This window comes from Staurois parvus, unplaced genomic scaffold, assembly GCF_062004578.1.
Source record: "Staurois parvus isolate SC_StPar_1 unplaced genomic scaffold, SC_StPar_1.0 ptg000684l, whole genome shotgun sequence".
NCBI lineage: Eukaryota > Metazoa > Chordata > Amphibia > Anura > Ranidae > Staurois > Staurois parvus.
Window position 1 is genome coordinate 1,082,570 of NW_028318480.1, and position 23,019 is coordinate 1,105,588.

The window sequence follows — 23,019 nt, forward strand, 5'->3', positions numbered from 1 at the left end:
AGGTCACTACTTTGTCTTTCATATGTATCTGTTTTACAATGTTTTTGTAATGTAACCATTTTCTTTCCCTCAAAAAACAAAAAAACCTGAATACCTCTACATCAGTGGAGCTCAGGAAGTCTAACGTGCTCTTGAGGACATGGACAGCAAATGCAGCTTGTTTGGTAAAAACAGTCAAAAACCTGGACAACGCAGACTTAACATATGATTTTCATGGAAAGCAAGGGCTCATTCATGCTTTAGCAATCTATTTTAGTGCATTAATGCATGTTACTTTAAGGCAGTTCATTCCTTCTAAATGGGTCAACGTTAAAGCAACAGTACACCGCAACACACAGTATGTGCATTGATATGTGCTGCAGAACACCGTGCATTGCACTCAACTGTAGAATGCACTAAGGTGATATTTACAATGAATAGCAACACAACAGACAATCAATAGAGAAGGTGTATTGTGGGAACATGTAGCAATGCACACATTTTTCTATGTGTTTCAGCAAAGTCATTAATATAGCTAATACATTATTTTCATGCAGGATCTACATTACAGTACATTTATGCAAGCCTTGACTGTAGCGCATGTGTCCACAGCTCAAATTTGCTGGTATAATTCATGCAATCTGCTTTGTAGCTTTATCTTGTTCTGTTAAGAAATAGCTTGCCTTTATTTTTGAAATTATGTTTGTCCAAATCTTTGCCACATGTACATCCTGAGAAAAAAAAAGGTCCCAACAATGCCCAAGTTAGAGACTGGGCAAATCTTACCACCTGTACACCCTATGAGAGATCTGCCTTCCTGAGAATACCGTAAACACAATGTTCCGCCTTGAGCTAAACATGGAAATCAATAGAATTGGTACGTTTGTGTGTGCAGGCGTCATCATTGTCAAGGTCAAGCACACACAAACAGTTCCAAAAAAACAGAACATTAACATTCCATACATAACTGTAGAATAAACACAGTCTTTTATGATCTGAAAGATGTTTTTTCTAGCTGAACTCTCCCAGCTTAATCAGCAATTTACAGTTCAGCTGGAGTACACAGCATGAAAGTGAGGCAATAGGTCAAAGTCTACAGCCATCAGCAGAGACACAATCCCTAGCTTAACACAATAGAGGCTGACACAGCATTACCATCAATGATCACTCACAGCTAATCTGTTAGTGTGCAGAAGTGAAGACCATGTTATGTGAGGTAGACGACAGAAAGCAAACATTACACTGTGGCTAGCTATCATACGAAGAACAAAGAAAAAAAAAAATTCCCTAGAACAGCATTGTCCAGCAGTAAAATTGTACATAAATCAATATGATACTGAAATACATTCCTATATCCTACATCCCTATATTTAGAATACAAGGTAATGGTTACCACAGAAGCTAGTAAGATCTCAGTGATACCTACCCTCCAAGAATGGCGAGGAAAGGTCTTTCTGGGTTTTCCAGTGCCTTGGCAAAATAATCAAGCTCTTTCTTCATTAGGAACCCAGCAGCTCTCTGGGGCAAATTAACACCAACCATAGAGCTGGAAAAGAGGTAGAAAGAGAACTATATAGAAGCCATGCTAGGTGCAGGTTAATAACATTTGCAAACACAAAACTTTTATCCAAACTCTTTTAGAACAGACTACCCTATAGTTACACTGCTTAATAAATATATCACTCTAGGGCCACCCCCTTAAGCTGCAAATATATGTACATTTACCTGTACACACATTCAAAGGCCTAGAGACTGCTGCTGAGCCCCGTCATCTTGGATATGATGTCAGCAGACTCAGAGCTGTCGCCACTCAAGTAATACTCTATAGCAGGGGTGTCCAACCCCCACCCGGTGGGCCGAATGCGTCCCCAGAGAGTTTAGCATGCAGCCTGACGCCTGTCTGTAAGGATGCCGGAGTGTTAGGTAATTAAATGTGGCATGGTCAGATGTAGGCGGTGCTGGGGTGAGCTGAGTCCCCCAGATTTCACTGCCATTTGGGCTCAAGAAAAGAGAAAATACTAACCTATATGAAGCCCAAAGCTGGCAAAAAAAAAAAACAAAAAAACAAAAAAACACACGTTTGCTTTGCCAAGAATCCAAATTAAAAAAATAAAATTTATAAAAATAATAATAATATGGATGCATAGATAGGTTTGTGTTGAGAGCTGGAAATAGTTAACAGATATATAAATCTTTAAAAAGAAATAACATCCTGAGATGAGAATTCCCTCATATCGTGTAAAATTATAAAGCATATGGCATTAATTGTTTTGAAGCCTGAGAGCAACTGCATCTATTCTCAGATGGGTCCCTGGGAATTACATTGCCTCTCAGGAGGTTACTCTAGATATGAGAGTTGTTGCTGAAAACACTGCTCTCAGTTCAGGTTCAGATGCAGCATTGCAGGTCCAGTCCTGCGACTTATCTAGCAAGTGCAATGTTTTATTACCTGTGAGCTCTATGTGCAGTCCCAAAAGCATCATTGACGTAGATATCACCAAGTTTAGACAGAGAGGCACGGAAAGCATCCACCTTGGCAGCATCTGCCTTGATCTAAATAGGATGCATAAAATTAATTTAAAAAAAAAAAAAAAAAAAACACCACACACTCAAAATAAAATGTTAAACTTCAGCCCACATCAACCAGTTAGATCCTTAAACGTGCTGTACTAAAATGATATGGGTACAATCAGTGGACTATTTAGGTTTTGTGCTGCCCTAAGCAACACAAAAATTGTCTGCCCCCACAGACACCGACCAACACAACCCCCCCACCCCCCCTCCCGTGGAGAGAGCCTGACATTGACCAACAACACACCTGTTCCCCCACCTGGGAGAATCTTCCACTGCCCCCCACCCGCGGCGATAGAGAGACACTCATCTACGCATCTCCGGACATCCCCGGGAAGGGAGCGAGAGCCAGGCTCTACATACAACATCAAGCAGCCTCTCTCGGATCCCACCTGGTTCCCATGGTGCACGTGTCCCTTCTTTCATCACTTCGTCTGGGTGAGGTGCTGCCCCCCTGAAAAATGCTGCCCTAGGCAAGTGCCTTGTGGTAAATACACCCCTGGGTACAATAGACAAACAATTCGGCAACTCATTTCATCCCAAAGAAAAGAAAAGGAGAAGAAAAAAAAAAAAAAAAAAAAGGAAGGATAATATAACAACTGTGGGTAAATGCCTCACCCACAGGGGCCTACTACAGCATATACTTGTACGAGGGCTGTCCTTGCCCACATGGGAATGCACAGGTGTTCCCTGTGCAGGTAGCCCCATTTGTGTCAATTGGGATACAACTGCTGCTCCCAAAATGATATCCATGTGGGTGTATGGCCCTGAATGCCTACAGTGTGCACACAGCTGTCATACTGGGAACAGGCACTGTAGACATGCAGCTGCTACATCCAAAATGACATGAATTGGAGTGCCTGCGTGGAACACCTGTGCATTCCTGGGTAGGTAAAACAACCCTCAACCGGGTGTATGCTTTAGTGAAAGAATGCTCCAACTTTTACTAGATCAGGCTAGCTGCTGAAGGCCAACAACTTCCTTTAAGCTTGCCATAGATGGTTTGAATCTTGGCCAGTTCAGCAGGGACCGTCCAAAATTCCAAAACATCTATGGGCAAGCGGATTGTACCCGATTGTTTTAGGACTTGGGTACAACCAGCCTCTCAGATTTTTCATGCAACTACTACTATCGGCTATAGCCACCAGCAATAATCACTGTATTCTCCTGACAGGGATGGTCAACTCCCACTGGGAGAACACAATAGCCCCGTGGGAGTGATGCCCCCATTAACACGGATTGTTTTGAAGGAGGAAAAAAAGAAAATTAAAATTTGTTATTTATTTTTTATTTAAATTACACGCACACACACACACGTGTGGAATTCAACAGTTGCTGTCCAGTCTACTGTCTGGACCAACACAGTCTCCCAATTCCCTGGATTCTGCAGTTCTGGATCAGAACATTCAATTCTGTGTCCGGGTTTTGTTAGACACCTGCAACCTGGTTGAGTGCACGGGTATACAGGATCATTATATGCTCAGGTCTAAGGATAGCTCAGGGCTCCCAGTTGGAGACAGCTCCCAGTGTGGGAGACACAAGGTCTTATTGAGGGGCCAGAGGGTCAGAAGCCAGGAGACAAAGGTCTCAGTTCCAGAAGTCAGGTCAGCTCCTGTCAGAGTGTTAGGAGAACCCGAATCCATTGGCCAGAGATAGGTTGTGCAGCAGGGTGCTGTGACTAAAGGCTAGAGAGCCAAGTATCCAGGAGAGCTAACAGTTGGTTTGGCATTTTCCAGAATTTGATTCTGCTGAAGCTTGAAAAGATCCCCTGTGTGGGAAACTTTATGTTGGACTGCTTGCTTTCTGCTATTTTAATAAACGTGGTCGACCAGACCCTTAAAATATTTATTGTCTACTGTGGACCTACTGCATAAAAAAACAAAACAAAACAAAACAAAAAACACATCTACCATGAGAGCCAACTACCCCATGTCACTAATATAATATAGCCCCTCCCTCTTAGATTGTAAGCTCCAAGGATCAGGGTCCTCCCAAGCCTCTTGTACTGAACTGTATTGTTGCTGTATTGTCTCCCGTCATATTGTAAAGTGCTGAGCAAACTGTTGGCACTATATAAATCCTGTATAACAATATATAACACACACACACACACACACACACACACACACACACACACACACACACACACACACACGTCTATGAACTCTGATGGGGTGTTACTATTTACATTCAATTTACAGTAAAGTGATCATTCCGTTTTATAACTATAATAAGTATTATAGACAGAACAGATTACACCAAAGACAGCATCACTAGAACAGCTAGATAACATTAGAAACCAGACTTCTCACATTACCCAGAAGACATGCTGGTAGGTTAATTGGCCGTGGACTAACTTTGCCCTAGTATGTGTGCATGTGTATATAGGCATGCAAGATATAGATGTTAGAATGTAAGTTCCTTGAGGGTAGGAACTGATGCGAACATACAGTTCAATATGTAAAGAACTGCATCTATTGTTGACACTGTATAAAATGCCTGCAATTAAATTAACTTGCAGCTGTTAATTTTTTCCCAACATACCATTGTATTACTGGATCCCAGATCTGCCCAATCCCAAATACTGGAACACAAAGGACATTTCAGTCACCAGAATATAAACTAAATTGACCTCTTCAAGAAGCTGTCTCATATTCACAAGTCACCCTTTGACAGTTCACACATCAGCTCTCCTATTTCAGTCACTAAAGGTCACCCAAATATAGGACAGAGTTTCTCCAGCTGTACAGTAGTTTGAAAATTCAAGGACAGTATATTAAACCAGGTCAGAGATACTAAAAATAACAGGAGTCCAAATGACTCCTTTCTTGACCTTCAGTAAAATGTCAGAGGTCAAACGTTCCACAGACCTGTATCAGACTGTACTTGGTGAACTTGGACTGACTTTACTAAAAGATAAAAAAGCATTTGGAGCGACATTTGAGCCTGTTCTCTCACTCCGACAGACAGAGCAAGCTGTAACAACATTTTATTTTAACATTATTCCCTACGTCAGTCCCCATGACACTACAAATATTTTATAAACCACACAAGAATTTTTTAGTGTGTGTCAACAATTCTTAAAATTATTATATAGTAGTTATTAAAATGAAAACAAAAAAAAGACACACACACCTACCTCAGCTTCCCGGGTCTCCTGCCAACTGCCGAGCACCACCCTAGCAAGCCCCTTGCTATGGAGACACTCACATATGCTCGCTCCCAAGGCAGCTTTGTGTCCATAGTCACAAAGGGCGTGGCTCAGCAGCGGTCCAACTTCCTCTTCACTGGCTGTGCCTGACAACAGCGGAAGCCAATGGCTCCTGCTGCTGTCTCTGAGCCAATGGGGAGGGAGACAACTGTTACTCTCATGCACATCGCTGGATCAATATCGGTCACAGGCAATCAGGTGTTAGTGGGGACGGGGTGTAAGGTGTTGGAGGATATACAAAAAGGTAAATTTATCTTCATGCATAGAACTTCTGCCTTTTTTAACCACTGTAATAAAAATAAATAGCAATGAATGACATAGTCCTAACACTCCCTGTCCGAGGGTGACAATGCTGCTCAGTACTATTGCCAACCTAAGACAGAAAGTGCATTAAAATGGCAGAATTACTAGGTTAATATAAAAGGGAAAAAACCAAACAAACAAAAAAAAAAAACCCCTGCTGCAGCCTCCATATCCAAGTTGCAATGCCATCTATATCTTTTTTTTTTTTTGGGGGGGGGGGGGGGGGGGATAGATATGTTTTCTGTTGAATATGCAAGGTGACTGCAGCTAGTCTGTTGCAGATACTGTTTGGGTATTCTGACAGCTGCCAATTGTCAGAATACAATGGTCAGCAAGGCAGACTCCTCTAAGACACACACACACACACACACACACACACACACACACACACACACACACACTAGGGCTTTAGAGAGAACAAACCACCATTTCAAGCAATATGTGACAACAAAGCCCATAGAGTCCAACCTTGTTCCCAGCTGCATCTTTGCCTTTACCCTCTTCTTCTACATGGAATCGCAGGTTCTCCAGGAGAAAAATGGACCCAGTGGCTGGATTAGCACATGCCGCCTCCACTTCTGGTCCCACACAGTCCTTCAGAAACACTACATCCCTGCACACAAAATATGAACACACCATATTAAAAAGTACCAACATAGGTAATCACGAATATCTTCAGAACTGGACTGTGACCCTTTTCTTTAAACATTATGCACTCTGTGTTTTACAAAAGGTAAAGTAAAGTTATGTGAATTCCAGCTAATTCACTTTAACTGCAGGTATCTAAAAAAAAAAAAAAAAAAAAATAATATTGGCTAAATAGCTTCAATGAGACATCCACACAGTCATGTAATAAGCGAGAAGCAAGTGTGTCCTTCAGCACAATGCCATCCAATCAGTGCTAAATTATCAGATGGGGCTGGAGTTTTCTACTCAACACTCCATAGAAAGCACATTTTAGATGAATAAATTCAGAAAAAAAAAAAAAGTGTAAAATAGGTATGGAATTCAAATTATAAAACTAAAACTATGGACAAAATTTTTGGTCTGATGGGTGCTGGCAGTCCATTCATACCAAATGAACTGCCTTACCACAACGCATGTGGTTAGCACACCAACCACAAAGGACTGCAAGATGGTCCATATATTAGTAAATAGAACACATTAAAAGAAAAAATACCTTTTTAGGAGAGCTTTAAGTTCCACAGCAACTGGACCCAAGGAGTACTTATCAGGCATGGGAACACCATCCGGCCGTCCCAGGTGGCTCATTAGAACGACTGATTTAGCACCATTGTCCAAGCAATACTGGATACTGGGAACAGCAGCTTTAATCCTACAGACAGCACACAGATTAGAAAGAAGTAAACAATTCATTTTAGCAAAACACACAAATATTTCACTTTGGTTTATAACATTAGGACCCTTTCACATGGGCATTCAGTCTGGATATGTCGGTCAGTTTTTCCAAAAGGATCCAGACCGAACAGCAATGTACATCTATGGGTGGATAGATGTAAATGGACATACAGTATGTACAGTAATAGTTGCTTACTTCAGTAGGATTGTGTCCGCAGACAAAAAAAAAAAAAAAAAAAAAAAAAAAAAAAAAAAGGGGGAGCAGTGACTGAACTAATGATACCGTGTGAAAAGGGCCCATATTGACTATAACAAGATCACCAGTGAAACCGGAAAATAAATACTACCATTCACCAAAATGAGCAGATCTGAGTAAAAGTAAAAAATCCTCCTCCTAACTCAATCTGTACTTGTTCTGGGTAGACTTTGGGAAAACGAACATACTATGGCTACACCCCTAACTAAAACAAAACCGTGTACATAAATTAGGTATTTCTACTGGCGACCTACCTCTGATTGTTTGTAATTTGGTTATTTTTCATAGGGACATTAAAGTCAACCCTAGGGAAGAAAAAAAAAAAAAAAAAAAAAAAAAAAAAAAAAATGCATTAATATTTTTATATTGCATCAACAAAAAGATTACATTGTTCTAAATATTGTAGGACTCCTGTTAAATCAATAAAAGAAACAATAGCAGCCCATAGTAAAAACCCCCAATCAACACATTAAGAGTGTGAGTGTATGTATGTATGTATGTATGTATGTATGTAAATATATAAATATTTAAATCAATCACTGAATGACATATAAAAAAGCATAAATGGATAAAAAAAAAAAAAAAAATAAAAAAAAAAAAACACAATAGACAGAGATAGGGGGTCTTCCAGGTGTGCAGTAGTTGCCATTAATTCCTAATACCACCCCCAACTCGCCTTGCTAATGCGCACGTTGTCACATGTGCTAAATTACAACACTTTTTTTATGATCTTTTGTACATTTTTATTATTCAGCATTTATATAGTGACAACAGTTTATGCAGCACTTTAAAAACATAAGGAATAGGGAAGCCCATTAAAATGAAAGGGCTGTGCAAAATTACACATAAATGCACATGCATCACACCTAGATAGGGATCTTCCCTAAGTGGATGCACATTCACTTTTTCTTTTGCAAAGCCAGAACTAATGACCCTGCTTCCTTTTGCAGCAATGACAGCTGACTTGAGACAAATCAAATGTTAAATAATATATTAGTCAAGCTTCCTCTGCAACCAAGGTTACAACATAAATTATTTACACACTTAACAGTTGAACACTGTGGTCATAATGGACAACAGGTTGAACTACAACTTCAAAAAGAACAATTCCATTTAACTCCCAGTGAGCTGGTTCCTACACTAAATTCCAGTACCTGCAATCAAAGGCCCTGTTCACACTAGTGTGATTTCTCCTGCGTCTGTTGTTGCAACACAATGCACAACAATGGAAATTGCATTATTCTCTACAGTGCCCGTTCACATCAGTGCAACATTAAAGAGGTACAGGTGCTTCTTTAAGTGTCGCAGAGTGCATTTTTGGCCCCATAGACTTCAATCTATGAAAGAAGCACATACACGCGAGTTTGCTGATTTTTGGCAGGGTTTTGTGTTTACCAACCAGTCTCCGTCAAAAAAGAAAAACACAAAGCATGAAGCTCAGTTGCAAACACAGGCAATTACTATTATTGGTGTATTTGGCACTGTGACTAGTTTTTATAAATGGAAGTCCTTCCCCTGGCAGAATTACAGTAAAAGCAGGTAGAGGCTTGCACAGGAATAAAAAGTAAAACAAAAAGTTTCCCCGCCATGTTATCAGGACTACCACATCAAAGGTGTTCTGTTCACAGGCCAGGCAGCGCCCCTTGTGCAGCTACATGTAATGGATGGCCTATACATTGTAGAGATGCAGATGACACTATGCTTCTGTTTGACATATATTTTCCTGCATAGCAAATGGTCATCAGTAGTGACCTAGATTAGTTTACTGGCAGGGGATAAAATAGAACAGATCAATTCAGCATGGAAGGTGGACACTACTTATAGTAAACCATTTTATAGAATTCTATATAAAAAAACAAAAAAAAAACATAAATAATATTAATAAATAATAATGCTACTACTACATCATGGTCTCAAAATGCTGAAAAATAAAGCTGCTATAATGAATATAAAAATGCAACACAAATACCTAAAAATAAATAAAAATAAGAAAAACTTGGAACAACATCTTATACTGAATATTTTCTGACAGTGTCTAGTCTGCACCTAATACCGTAGGCGTAATAATTTTCATTGCTCCATCAGACGCCCCACCCGGAGAGTATTCACTAACAGAGTGGAACATGTCCCAGAACCCTGCAGGCATCAGACGTGCTCTCCCATTCATTATTCATATGTGCATGTCCATCCTTAACCTGGAAACTGCTACAATCACGATCAGAAGTACAGCCCTATAGGCCTCATACACACTGGATGTTTTTACAACTGTTCCTAGGGGCATTTGTCATTTCTTTCCCTGCTTCTAAACTCCCCTGCATGTTACCCTATGCGTCCATACACACATACACTTTTAGAGGGGTTTAGTGGCAGCACAGTTTAGAGACAGAAAAAAAACACAGCCAGGAGCAGGTGAGTTTTGGCAGAAAAAACGCCTGACGCATGTTAACACATGTAGATGCATGTTTAGTGCTTGAGCATTAATTCATTTCAGTAGCCAGAATAAACTATTTTTTCTGGCTAATGAAATTAAATTAATGCCCAAATGCTTGACACGGTTAAATCCTTTACACACTTTTACAAGCATCAGGCTTTTTTTTTTGCCAAAATGCTGTTGCCACAAGGCTTCTAGGAGAGTTATATAGTAATAAAAAAAAAACAAACAAAAAAAAAACAAAAAAAACACATCCAGTGTGCATGAGGCCTTTTGGTGCAGCTAAAATCATGAGAACGTGCATACTATGTATGATGAGCTCTGTCCTATTCCAGTCAGATTAGGCATCGTCTCTGTTTATGATGTCTGCAGTTCTAGTACCATGGATCAGAATTACACACATGAAATAAACACGTTTTGCACGGAACCACAAGTGCAGGGTCACGGAATACTACAAAACAGCTGCAGCAGTGCACATGTGAAGCCAGCTATCCTGTCCACAACTCCTCCCGCCGTCCCCCACATGCTATTTTAGCCTTCAGGAAGATTCCAGGCAGAATTATCTTGGCCTTCCTGACACGGCCATGCAACTAATGGATATTACCAGGCAGTGATACTGAGAACAAGGAACAACCAGGCGGCCTCACAATCCTAACACAACATGCTGATTTCAATGTCATAACTGGAATCCTCCAAGTGTGATGAAATGCTGGTTTATATCAGACAGCACACCTGTAAAATTCATCATAGAAGATGTAATCTGCAGATAATGTGCTCTGTACCACACAGGATCAGTAGGCCCGATGTAGACATGGCCTCCACCACATGGAGATGACTCATCTCCATGTATGATGAATTCACAGTGCTGCTCTCCGGAGGAGAACGTTATATTGACTCACACCTCCAAGGTGACCTTCACGTCAGGAAACATCACAGCACCACCGAGCAGCAGCCACAAGGAGATTACACATCCTTCCTCCATAGCTTCATGTATACAGGCCCAGGCTTTTTTAGGAGTTCTATGCACCGTGCTGACACAGACATCGCTGACTGCAAACAGATTCCTATACACTCTACTGGAAATCGGAGTGCAGGGAGGTTGATATACACAAATCCCTCTTTTTTACCAATACTGAATCTGGGTTTCTTGTAATCCCTTTATAAAGAAACACATGGGCACCATTACAGATGTCTCATGCTGAAAATTCCAGGTGCACAGCATTCACACTGATCCATAGACTTCAATACCTGGCATCCCTGACCCCTGGATCAAGTGCACAGTCCAGGTGTTCTACTTTTACTTGCTGCATGCTTGTTCAAAGCCAGAGGAGTCAGGCAACCAGAATTTAAAGCAGCTCCTTCAGTAGGGATGGATGAAAGTCTCCCACTATAGAAGAGCTCATCTACTCCTCTCTCCAGCAGTCCATCACCCCTACCTACCGCATCTACATTTCCATGCTACGGGGACACACACAGACTTTAAAGCTGCTTTTAGGGGCATCTGGCATTTTATTTCTGCCTCTAAATGCCCCTCCTTGTTAGCCTGTGTCCATGCTTACATAGGCATTTAGTGGAGTTTAGAGGCAAAAAACCCCCAAACAAACCACTGTCAGAGCAACCAGGAAAATACTTAAAATGTGTAAATACACATTAACACTGTGAGTGAAATGACTTAACGCCCAATAACGTGATGCGTCTAAACACTTTACACGCCTCAAGCATTTTTCCTGCAAAAACATGGCTGACAAGAGGAAAGGCGCCTAGGAGAGGTTAGCCAATGCCCTGTGTACATGGGGCCAAAAGCTGGTCATAGATGGATCAAAACTCAGCTGGCTGAGCAGAGACCAGATGACTAAATCATCAACTGGGGATGGCCACAAAAATTCAACTTCCATCAAAAGGATATGCTGGAAGACATTTGTTCATCAGCAACTGTAGATCAGTATATTCTAAAAGCATTGGGGGGATTCTGGCTAGAGTATTCTGGCTATAGCACTTGTTTGGGTGGATGGAGGAATCTTTTCCATCCCCCCCCCCCATTTAGATAACTGGCTGAATGGAGAAAAAAGAAACTCCCCATCCATGGTCGGCTTTAGTAAGACTCTTCTGCATGACACTTCCAGAACTGCAGGATGTCCGTATCCCCCGCCACACGCCATGTTCCATACTCTACATCAGGGGTGTCAAACTAGCAGCCCTCCAGCTGTTGTGAAACTACAAGTCCCATCATGCCTCTGCCTTTGGGAGTCATGCTTGTAACCATCAATCTAGCAAAGCCTCATGGGACTTGTAGTTTGGCAACAGCTGGAGGGCCACCAGTTTGACACCTGTGCTCTACATCATCAGTGGTGATGTAGGACATCAGAGGATGGAATCACAATGGAGGACACTGCATTCATCACTCCCAGCAGTGTCAGCTGATGAAGAGTCTTCCAAAGACAGCAGTGCCGGGATGGACCGTAGACTGTCAGAATTCTTCTACAGCAGGAGGCTTTTCAGCTCTTTAACAAGCCACTGACAGGGAGGCCAGCAATGGCAGGCTTCACATTTCTCCCAGTAGGCCTGGTTCGCACCTATGCGTTTTGCAGTGTGTCTTCGGTTTTGCAGAAAACACTACAGTCCATTTAACTTGGTTTCTTACGGGTCACATTCACATCTGTGCATTTTCCACCACTGTGTTTTTTGGAAAGGGTCAAGGACTATTTTCCCTGCAGCAGGTTGCAATTTTGGTTCCATAGACTTTAATGGAAACACATAAAAAAAAAAAAACTGCAGTGCTTGTATTTTTTGATGCATTTTTGTTGTTTTTTCCTGTAAGACAACAGACGCCTTCCAAAAACATATTAAAGCCACGTGTGAAAAAAAAGACGCACCAGAGAAATGCACCAACTGCAACATGCAGAGGTGTGACCTAGGCCTTAAGCATCAGAACCTGTACATGAACATGCAGCTAAACAGCCCTAACATGAATCGTGTGATGTAAGTGGACTCTGTCCAATCCAGTCTATGGATCTCTTCATTTAGAGGGATTTGTTTTCCCATCCAGGCCCTGAGGTCACCTCATTACATTGTAGCCAGGACTCTAAAGTCCAATGGTTTGTATGCTTCTGTATCCATTCCAACTTTGCAGATACATATTTAATGATACAATGTGGCTGAGGTTTTGATGGAGGGATGATATATGATGAGGCAATGGTAAACGGTTGCGAAATCTGCATGCCGGAAATGTCATTTACTGGGTACCTTTTTCTAAGAAAAATTATAATGTGTAAATCATTCTCTGCAACAATAAAATGATGAAAATGTTCCTAAAAGAGCAGCACATAGGGTCGGTAATTAGCATTTCTGTCTTGCTGGGGTCCTTGGTTCAAATCCCAGCCATGACACAATCTGCATGGAGTGTGCACGTTCTCTCTGAGCTTGCATGTTTTATGTGAGATAGTGGCAACAGATTGTAAATGCCTGTGTGAAGGAGTTCATGTGAATGTACAGTATTTAAATGTGGTGGGATGTAAAAATGTAATCAATGAATAGAAAGGGTTTAACAGATCAGACGATGGCCAACGAGATGGTGGTAGTGAAGCACTGCAAATGATGACAGTCACACCCACATAGGAGGGGGATGGATGGCAGGTCCAAGACTCATGTAGCAAGCACGGCATGGGATACATATAGTCACCATAGCCCCCCCTCTTTACATCAGAGTCCCATCTTCCCATCTTGCGATCTTCACACTCAAACTGGCGGCCCTGAACACTGTCTGCCCTGGACTGGTGTCATGCATTTCTATGGTGCTGGCTGACAGCACTTCTGCACCATGGAAGTGCATGACACTGCAAAAATATAGGGCACTGCTCTGCACCCCTGACAAACCCAGACGGCACCCCAATTTAGAGACCCCCCATACAATCACCATTGCAACCAGACCCCCCCCCATACAATCACCATTGCAACCAGACCCCCCCCCCCCATACAATCACCATTGTTGCAACCAGACCCCCCCCCCACTACCACCATACAATCACCATTGCAACCAGACCACCCCCCCCCCCCACCATACAATCACCATTGCAACCAGACCACCCCCCCCCCCCCCCACCATACAATCACCATTGCAACCAGACCACCCCCCCCCCCCACCATACAATCACCATTGCAACCAGACCACCCCCCCCCCCACCATACAATCACCATTGCAACCAGACCACCCCCCCCCCCCACCATACAATCACCATTGCAACCAGACCACCCCCCCCCCCCCCCCACCATACAATCACCATTGCAACCAGACCACCCCCCCCCCCCCCCACCATACAATCACCATTGCAACCAGACCACCCCCCCCCCCACCATACAATCACCATTGCAACCAGACCACCCCCCCCCCCACCATACAATCACCATTGCAACCAGACCACCCCCCCCCCCCCCACCATACAATCACCATTGCAACCAGACCACCCCCCCCCCCACCATACAATCACCATTGCAACCAGACCACCCCCCCCCACCATACAATCACCATTGCAACCAGACCACCCCCCCCCACCATACAATCACCATTGCAACCAGACCACCCCCCCCCCCCACCATACAATCACCATTGCAACCAGACCACCCCCCCCCCCCACCATACAATCACCATTGCAACCAGACCACCCCCCCCCACCATACAATCACCATTGCAACCAGACCACCCCCCCCCCACCATACAATCACCATTGCAACCAGACCACCCCCCCCCCACCATACAATCACCATTGCAACCAGACCACCCCCCCCCCTACAATCACCACTGTAACCAGATCCATAGAACCATGACTGTAATACTCCTCCTGCCCTACATACCATGATACTATGCACACCCCTCCTGTCATCTCATGTGTGAAGGACATGCCCCGACCACACACTTAGATCGATCACCCCCCATCCCACGAGCAGGCAGTGACATCACAGTGATCAGCCCCCGGTTGATAGAAGCAGGCTCCCGCACACATATCCGCCCCCCCATCTCTCACCTCATCACCACCCTCTTCCCCTTCACGTCCACCTTGTCCAGGGTCAGCTTGTTGGACAGAGACATGCTGGCAGCAGATCCGCTTCACTCACAATGGCAACAGGACAGGCTCAGTGCAGGTCACCTTAACACGATGGAGACTTCGTCTCTAGATGCCTGCGATTGGTCCGCGTTGAGGGGGCAGGATAACTTGGTGGCCTTCAATTGGCTGTCAAGGCTATCCGATCTGACAGAACCCACGCCCCGTAAGAGAGAAGGCATGTGGGCGGGTCTACGGGAAACTGACAAGCCGGTGAGTGAATGGCCGTGTGACGTCATCGTACAGAGATCACGTCTGTCACGTCGGGTATTAAAGTCGCAGAAGGGGCGTTCCCTGTATAGAAAATATTCCTCGAGGTGTTAGTGATCGCTGAGCGAAGAGACATGGAAAGATGGCAGGGAGAGCACTCTGTGTATGCTCAAGGGGCACACATTGTGTGTTCAGGGGATGGGGCCCACTGTGTTCTCACATAGTGCACACATTGAGAATGCCTGCACCCTATGCTTTCCTCCCAGCTTTCCACTTGCCGTCGCCATTGGCTGGTAAGATCACTGCAGGGTATGTTGTGCTCTGTCTAGGGGCAGATCCATTGAACGAGTCTCTCTCCATGCTGGCATGGTTCTGCTTTTCTACTCAAGTTGTGGGTGCTTTCTAAAAAAAAAAAAAAGAAATCTAGGGGTGTTTAACATGTTTTGTTTGTTACACCTGGAATATATTTAAACTTACAACAAAATGATTCCAGATAAAGAAAACAAAGTATAACAGGGATTTAACTATTTTAACAGAGAAGGTAATCTTAATTACCTTCTTAAGCTTAATTAAAGGGGGTAACTGCAACCTGATGTTTACAGATAATAAAAGCTAAATAAACATTGACTCTTCACAGCAATGTCTCTGTGGCCCAAGCAGGGTAATGTAGCTGCATAGCATACTTTCTGAAAGACTCTAGCACAACAGACTACATGAGAATCACTACTTTAGTTTCTTCCCTATGGAACTGCAGTACTCTGGTAAGGATAAAAGAGGTGCTATCCACTGTAGCTTGGCCTTCTATATAAGGGAGAAGTGATTATTGAACTGCTGACATTCAAAATATACAAGATACAACAGTAAAACGGCCTAGGACATTGAAGGCCGAAGCACATGTATGATTTGTGTAAAAGGTGAATTTTAATTTTATAAATGACATCAAAATAATAGTAAATTGTCTAGGTAGAAGTGAATGATCCACTAATATAGACTGTACAGCACACCAATGGCACTGATAATTCTTAATTACATGGCACTGATCTAATCCCCGATGAAATATTATTTTCAGATTTAAGAAACATCATTGTATGCCTGGTAATTTTTTAATTTTTTTTATTTATTTTGTGATGAATTGAAAATTAAGCATGTGTGAATACTGCACAGTAGTATGTAGTCTGTGTTCTGGGTATAGTCCTGTATGCTAGGTGTAAATCTCACACAAGAACACACAAGGACTGTTCATACAAAATGGGTTACAACAACAATAATAGCAAGATGCAGAACAGGAGTACAGCACTGATGGCGTCTTCGCAACTTCATCGTTCTTGCAGCCAAACAGTATCCTAAAATTAGGTCAACAGTAGAAGATATAGGTAACCTTTTTCAATGTGAATAACCTAGTAGGAATCATATGCAACAAAGAAATCTCACAAATAGGATCCATCTGGAAACCAACTATAGCCCTGGTATCCAGGGTGAACAAGGAAGTAAAGAGAAACAAAAAGAAACAAATTAAAAAACAGAACACGGACAAAGTAAAAAAGAGACAAGAGGAAAAGTAGTAGAGTTGGACTAAGGGGTAGAGAGACACGCATCCCAGTAAGTCTTCAACTCTGCCTTATGATTCAAATTAAATGTTGAGATATTTAGCCCAAGGTTCCCAAGATGCTTCAAACTTCTTAACCTTGTCATGGAGAATGCTCTCCAAATTTTCATGCAGTATAATCCAAGAGAATAATATAAAGAAGATTAGGCATTGTACCCCATTAGGCACGTGATCAACTGGCTCATTGAGAAGAGCTATTTGGGGTGTTTGTGGGACAGACACTCCTGTGACCTTTCACAACAAGGCAAAGATGCCATTCCAAAAGTTGCAGATCCTAGGGCATGGGAGAGTAGGCAGCATTAAATAATATTCTGCAATAGATACACCAAAACACACTAGGGTTAGATGAAAATTTGGCCGTGGCCATTTAGTATTGGTTTTAAAGCTGTTTATTAAATAAACACACCATAGAAATTTAAACAGATAAGACTCAAAAACAGCTTAGCCACTACGACTCAAGCCATGTAATTTACTCACTACTTTAAATTCCAAAAGACAGGTGGGATTGAAAAGGCCACTTGTCACCAAGGCTGCACTGCATGTGCAAACCTGAATTGAAAATATCCAACCCTATATTAGAAAGATGGACTCTGTTGTCTCTGTATAGACCCAAAAGGCCACCTGCCAATTTGGTATGTCTGTGTGAAAAACCCAACAAGGGTATCAACATTTTTTGAACTGCTCTATTTAGTTGTTTTTACAAATCTTCTCAAGAGGATGGAGGAAACCTGTTTTCAACCATCTCAATCGTGGCACAACCACCACCATTTTAGGGGAAAAAAGTTGAAAACGGATGATGTCATCTCTGATGCCAAACATCAAATCTAAAGTCTTGACCTGTCCTATATTGTTTCCCCCTAAGTGAATAATTAAAATATTCGGAGGCAGGAAACAATGAAACAAACTTCTCAATTTAAACATTAAATCTGACCATATCATGCCTACTATACCAAAATATCTTTAATCTTGTCGGATCTAAGCCCAAGTTCTCTGAATATACACTTCCTTCTGCTTGTTTGTGGGCCCAAAAGATGAAAGCGTGCACCACAATCCACAATGGACCTAAAATAAATTACATATTAATATTAGGGTGAATATCTAACTGAAAACTATTAGACTTTCATCTACCTATCTTCTTTATCATGCCTGATTCAAACCCTAGGCGAGATGCTTCTGTGGCTGCCCCCGATCCTAAATGAATGCTATGTAAGTCTAATATGTTCCAACTTCAATTCTTTTTGACATTTTTGAAAAACACTAGGGTACTGGTATTTGGTTACAGGGGTATCATCCTTTATGAATAAAAAATTGCTTCGTAAATAAAGGGTGACACTTAGTATATGAGTTTATTAAAGGAACCAGGAAAACATTCGGGTTATTGCAGGAGTGTAAACAAATCCAACTACCCTTACCTAATTGGTCCATTTTGGAATGACCTATAAATATTCTAAAACAGTAATTGGATATTACAAAATTGGAAAAATGAAGGCCGGTGTTAGAGTATATATTTGACAGAAGGATTTCTGATATTCATAGGGCAGCAAAGAAGACAACAGAAAAATAATGCGGCTTCAAAGGAAGACCAGCAAACAGTATCAGTCACTAAACAAAGCTTCCTAAATATGTCAGGGATAATGGGCCTACAGGTATCGGCTACAAAATTATGTTTTTTATATCCTTTCAGGGTCTGCCTAACCATAGAAAAGCTAAAACAGGATTGCACAATTTAAAAAGAAGGAAAGCTCTGAAACGATTTTGTTTATATGAGCCCAAGAATAACTCTTAATAAAGAATTTAAAAATAGTAAAATGAATCCTTCAGAATAGGAAGAGTGAACAAGACCATAGGAATTTAAAAACAAAATCCATATCAACCAGGCTTACTGATATATTGCCCAGGTTGAGGGTGGCAGAGATTTCTTAACGTTGTCCACCACCAATTCTAAATAATCTCCCATAGATGGGAATGGGCATGCCAACCCCACTGGATCTGCATCCAGCATCATAAAGAAAATCGGTCCATCTGGAAGTGAGACAATGAATCTGCCAAGCCATTAGATTCACCCTATATATGCTTGGCCTTTACCCAAATATTAAAGCTCAAGCATTTATAAATCAGATACCTCAACAAACCATTGACTGGCAGAGACTTAGAAGGTAGACAGTTGATGGCATAAACTTCTTTGTTGTCTGTGCTAAAAAGAAGCCTATTCTTAAAACTTTCACCCCAAAACTCAATGGCAACTATAATAGGGAATAATTTAAGCAACATAATGTTGCTTAAATATCTCTTAAGCCACCAAGAAGGGGTCCAAGGTTCTCCACACCAATAGGGCTTCTGTTAGAAATAGCAGGGCCCCCTAAAGTCAACCTGACATGGCCCCCCCAAAAAAACAGTTTACTATGATTCAGTTATGAATGAACACAGTGAGTGATTGGTACTAATCACTCGTTGTGTTCACTTAGAAAAGGAAGGGGCTTGGAAATGTGACATATTTACCAGACCCTTCCCCCACTCTCCATCTTGAAGGTTCCTATTGTGTGCTTGCAGCTGCCAGTGGCAAGGAAAGTAGGGCATATGGCAGCATTATGGGGGTGGAGGCACAGAGGGGGGCCTGAGCAGCGGGGATAATCATATGGTGCAAAGGCAGAGTGAAGGGTGTGGTGGGGAGGAAATTACTGGAAACAATCCCCCGTATGTCTCTCCCTGCAGCAGCTGAAAGTCAGCGGGAGGGAGAAGAGAAGAAGCCAGCTTTCAGCTGCTGCAGAGAGAGCCGTGTAGGGGATCAGATCCAGTAATTGCCACACACGCACACTGTGCCAATCACCCTCCCTGCTCACATGCAATTCACTCAGCTACTGGGCCCCCCTGCTGTCCTAGGCCCTGTACAGGAGGACTGCTGGTACCCCCTTATCCACAGCCCTGCACACCAATGTTTATTCCAAATAGCTGCAAAACCTATGGAACGTCAGTAAATCAACAAAAGTCTTTATCTAATACAAAGTTCTTTTGCCATACTGCTCTGCCATTAAAGTGCTCCAGAAATTGCCACCATACCAGTAAATTTTCCCTCATATCAGGTGTCACCCAAACATGAGCTGAAGGAGATTTAAGACCAGAAATAGCTATATATAGCTTCCGGGAGAAAATTCTCACGATAGGTATAATATGTTTAGCAAAAGCCAAGAGGCCCAATAATGACTGCATCTCTTTTAGGATAACTTCTTTTCTTTCTGATTAAGTTAATTAAGGAATTTTTATTTTTAATAATTTTCTCTTTAGGTAGTCTGAACTTCATGGTCATGGTGTCGATTGTAACATCTAAGTATTCCAGACAAACAGAAGGCCAGACTGCCTATTCCATAGCTAATGGGACATCAAAATTGTCGCCAAATCTAAAGAATACATTTAATAAATTTAGATAATCAGGAAATGAAGGAGGACCTAAGAATAAAAAAATCAAGATAATGTAATAAAAATTTTTAACCTGAAACATGAGAAACAGCCCACTCCAGAAATGATGAAAACGATTCAAAATAAGAACAAGATAATGAACAGCCCATAGGCAAACACTTGTCAGAAAAATAACCATCAAAGAAAAAACCCAAGGAGTTAAAACATAAAGGGTTAATGGACAATAATCTAAATGCAGATTTAACCACCTTCCGCCCGCCATATAGTACAATGACGGGTGCAAGGTGGTTCTCTCGTTCTGATAGGACGTCATATGACGTCCTTCCATTCTCACCGCGCATGCACGGCTCAGGAAGCTCGCAGCGCGGCGATCGGCGGTGCGCTGTGTCCCTCGGACACAGCAGATTACAGAAAGAGCCAAAGATGTTGGCTCAGTCATGTGATCAGCTGTGTCCAATCACAGCTGATCACATGTAAACACGGAAATGCCGGTTATCGGCATTTCTCTCCTCTCGAGCTGTCACACTGACAGGTCGAGAGGAGAGGAGAGCCGGTAATCGGCTTTCCGCAGAGGGGACATATACACTGATCATCAGGGCACTGATAATCAGTGTAGCCCCAGCAGTGTCACCTGTCAGTGTCTATCAGTGCCAGCAGTCAGTGCTTATCAGTGCCATGTGCCAGTGCCACATCAATGCCACATATCAGTGCCCATCTGAGCTGCCTTTCAATGTCACCCATCAGTACCAGTCAGTGCCACCTATCAATGCCAATCAGTGCCGCCTATCAGTGCCAGTCAGTGCCGCCTATCAGTGCGCATCAGTGCCGCCTATCAGTGCCAGTCAGTGCCACCTATCAGTGCCAGTCAGTGCCGCCTAACAGTGCCAGTCAGTGCCGCCTAACAGTGGCAGTCAGTGCCACCTATCAGTGCCATATATCAGTGTCATGTATCAGTGCTGCCTTTCAGTGCCCATCAGTGATGCCTGTCAATGCCCATCAGTGCAACCTACCAGTGCCTCCTCATCAGTGCCACCTATCAGTGTCCATCAGTGCAGCCTATCAGTGTCCATCACTGCAGCCTCATTAGCACACATCAAAAATCACTTATTTACAAAATTGTATAACAAAAACTAAGAAAAAATGTTTTTTTTTCAAACTTTTCAGTAGTTTTTGATTTGTTTAAGAAAAAATAATCCCAGAGGTGATTAAATATCACCAAAAGAAAGCTCTATCTGTCTCAAAAAAATGATAAACATTTCATATGGGTACAGTGTTGCATGACCGCGCAATTGTCATTCAAAGTGAGACAGTGCTGAAAGCTGGAAATTGGCCTGGGCAGGAAGGGGGTATAAGTGCCCTGTAGGCAAGTGGTTAATATCTGCTTTGGCTAAAAGTGCCAATTTTTTTAAGCAAAACTAAAGCATCCTCCAAAGGTGTATAAGAAACTGATGTCAAATTATCCTGAATTTGATCGTTCAATGAACCGCCACTGGGATAGGATAGATGGTGGATAAGCCTATAGGAATTAGGCTCCTTTTTGGGAACTATGCCCAAAGGGGAAATTTTAAAATTCTGGAAAGGATGGGCACTAAAAGGACCTTCCACTATTTGATCGTCTTTTCGTTTTTTATTTATTGCGCTATAAACAAAAAAGACCGACAATTTTGAAAAAAAAAACATTTTTTACTTTTTGCTATAAAACATATCCAGTAAAAAAATTTTAAAAATCAAATTTTGTCATAAATGTAGGCAAAAATGTATTCTGGTATATGTTTTTGCTAGAAAAAAAAAATCCAAATACGTGTAAATTAATTGGTTTACGTGAAAGTTATAGCATCTACAAATGGCAGTATATATACAGTAATTTTTTTTTTTTTTATACTAGTAATGGCGGCGATCAGCAACTTATTGCGGGACTGCGGCGGGCATTCTGACACTGGAGGGGAACTGACTGGCACTGACATCCCAATGACATTAATACAGTGATCAGTGATAATAAAAAGCACTGACACTGTATTAAGGACACTGGGCATGAAGGAGTTAACATCTGGGGTGATCAATAGGTTAACTATGTGCTGTGCTGTGTTTTACTATGGAAACATGTTGCTGTGTATTTTTTCTGCTGTGCAGAGAAGTAAACAGCAGCATGTTACTGCTGGCAGGAGAGAGACCTGTGTTGTTTACGCACAGGTCTCTCCACTGTCACTGTTCCTCAGTGATGCCGAGGTGCCAGTGGAGAATCTCTGGCCGGACCCGGTGATCGACATCTGTAGCTGCCAATGGTGGCTCAGGTAGGGTGATGCGCTCCCCCTACCCGGAAATGCAAAATCACGTATATATACATGATTTTGCGCAGCCCTGCCACCCTGTAGCAGTAGTTCTGCTATTGGGCAGCGGGGAAGCAGTTAAATTGCGAACTACTTTACAACCTGAACTGGAAAATTCTGGTAATAAAAAAACGGATTGAAAACCTTCAAATAACAGAAAGGCTGTCTGTTTGTCAGGGTGAACCTGAAGCCAAGGGCACATTGCGTGCAACTTCACTGGAGATAATGCTTTTTGAAATAACTTCTCTAACTTGTT

The 23,019-nt window shown here is 42.2% G+C and overlaps 1 protein-coding gene across 1 annotated transcript in view; it reads right to left on the reverse strand.

Moving 5' to 3' along the window:
- LOC149447474 (phosphoglycerate kinase) overlaps positions 1 to 15,284 on the reverse strand; it is a 28,139-nt gene extending 12,855 nt beyond the window's left edge. The window contains exons 1-6 of the mRNA XM_089652496.1: positions 15,129 to 15,284; positions 7,934 to 7,984; positions 7,245 to 7,400; positions 6,533 to 6,677; positions 2,429 to 2,532; positions 1,406 to 1,525 (exon numbers count right to left, since the gene is read on the reverse strand). Of these exons, the coding sequence (XP_089508622.1) occupies positions 1,406 to 1,525; positions 2,429 to 2,532; positions 6,533 to 6,677; positions 7,245 to 7,400; positions 7,934 to 7,984; positions 15,129 to 15,193 (641 nt within the window). The 5' untranslated portion in view covers positions 15,194 to 15,284. The remainder of the gene's footprint in view (positions 1 to 1,405; positions 1,526 to 2,428; positions 2,533 to 6,532; positions 6,678 to 7,244; positions 7,401 to 7,933; positions 7,985 to 15,128) is intronic.
- Between the last annotated feature and the right edge of the window lie 7,735 nt (positions 15,285 to 23,019).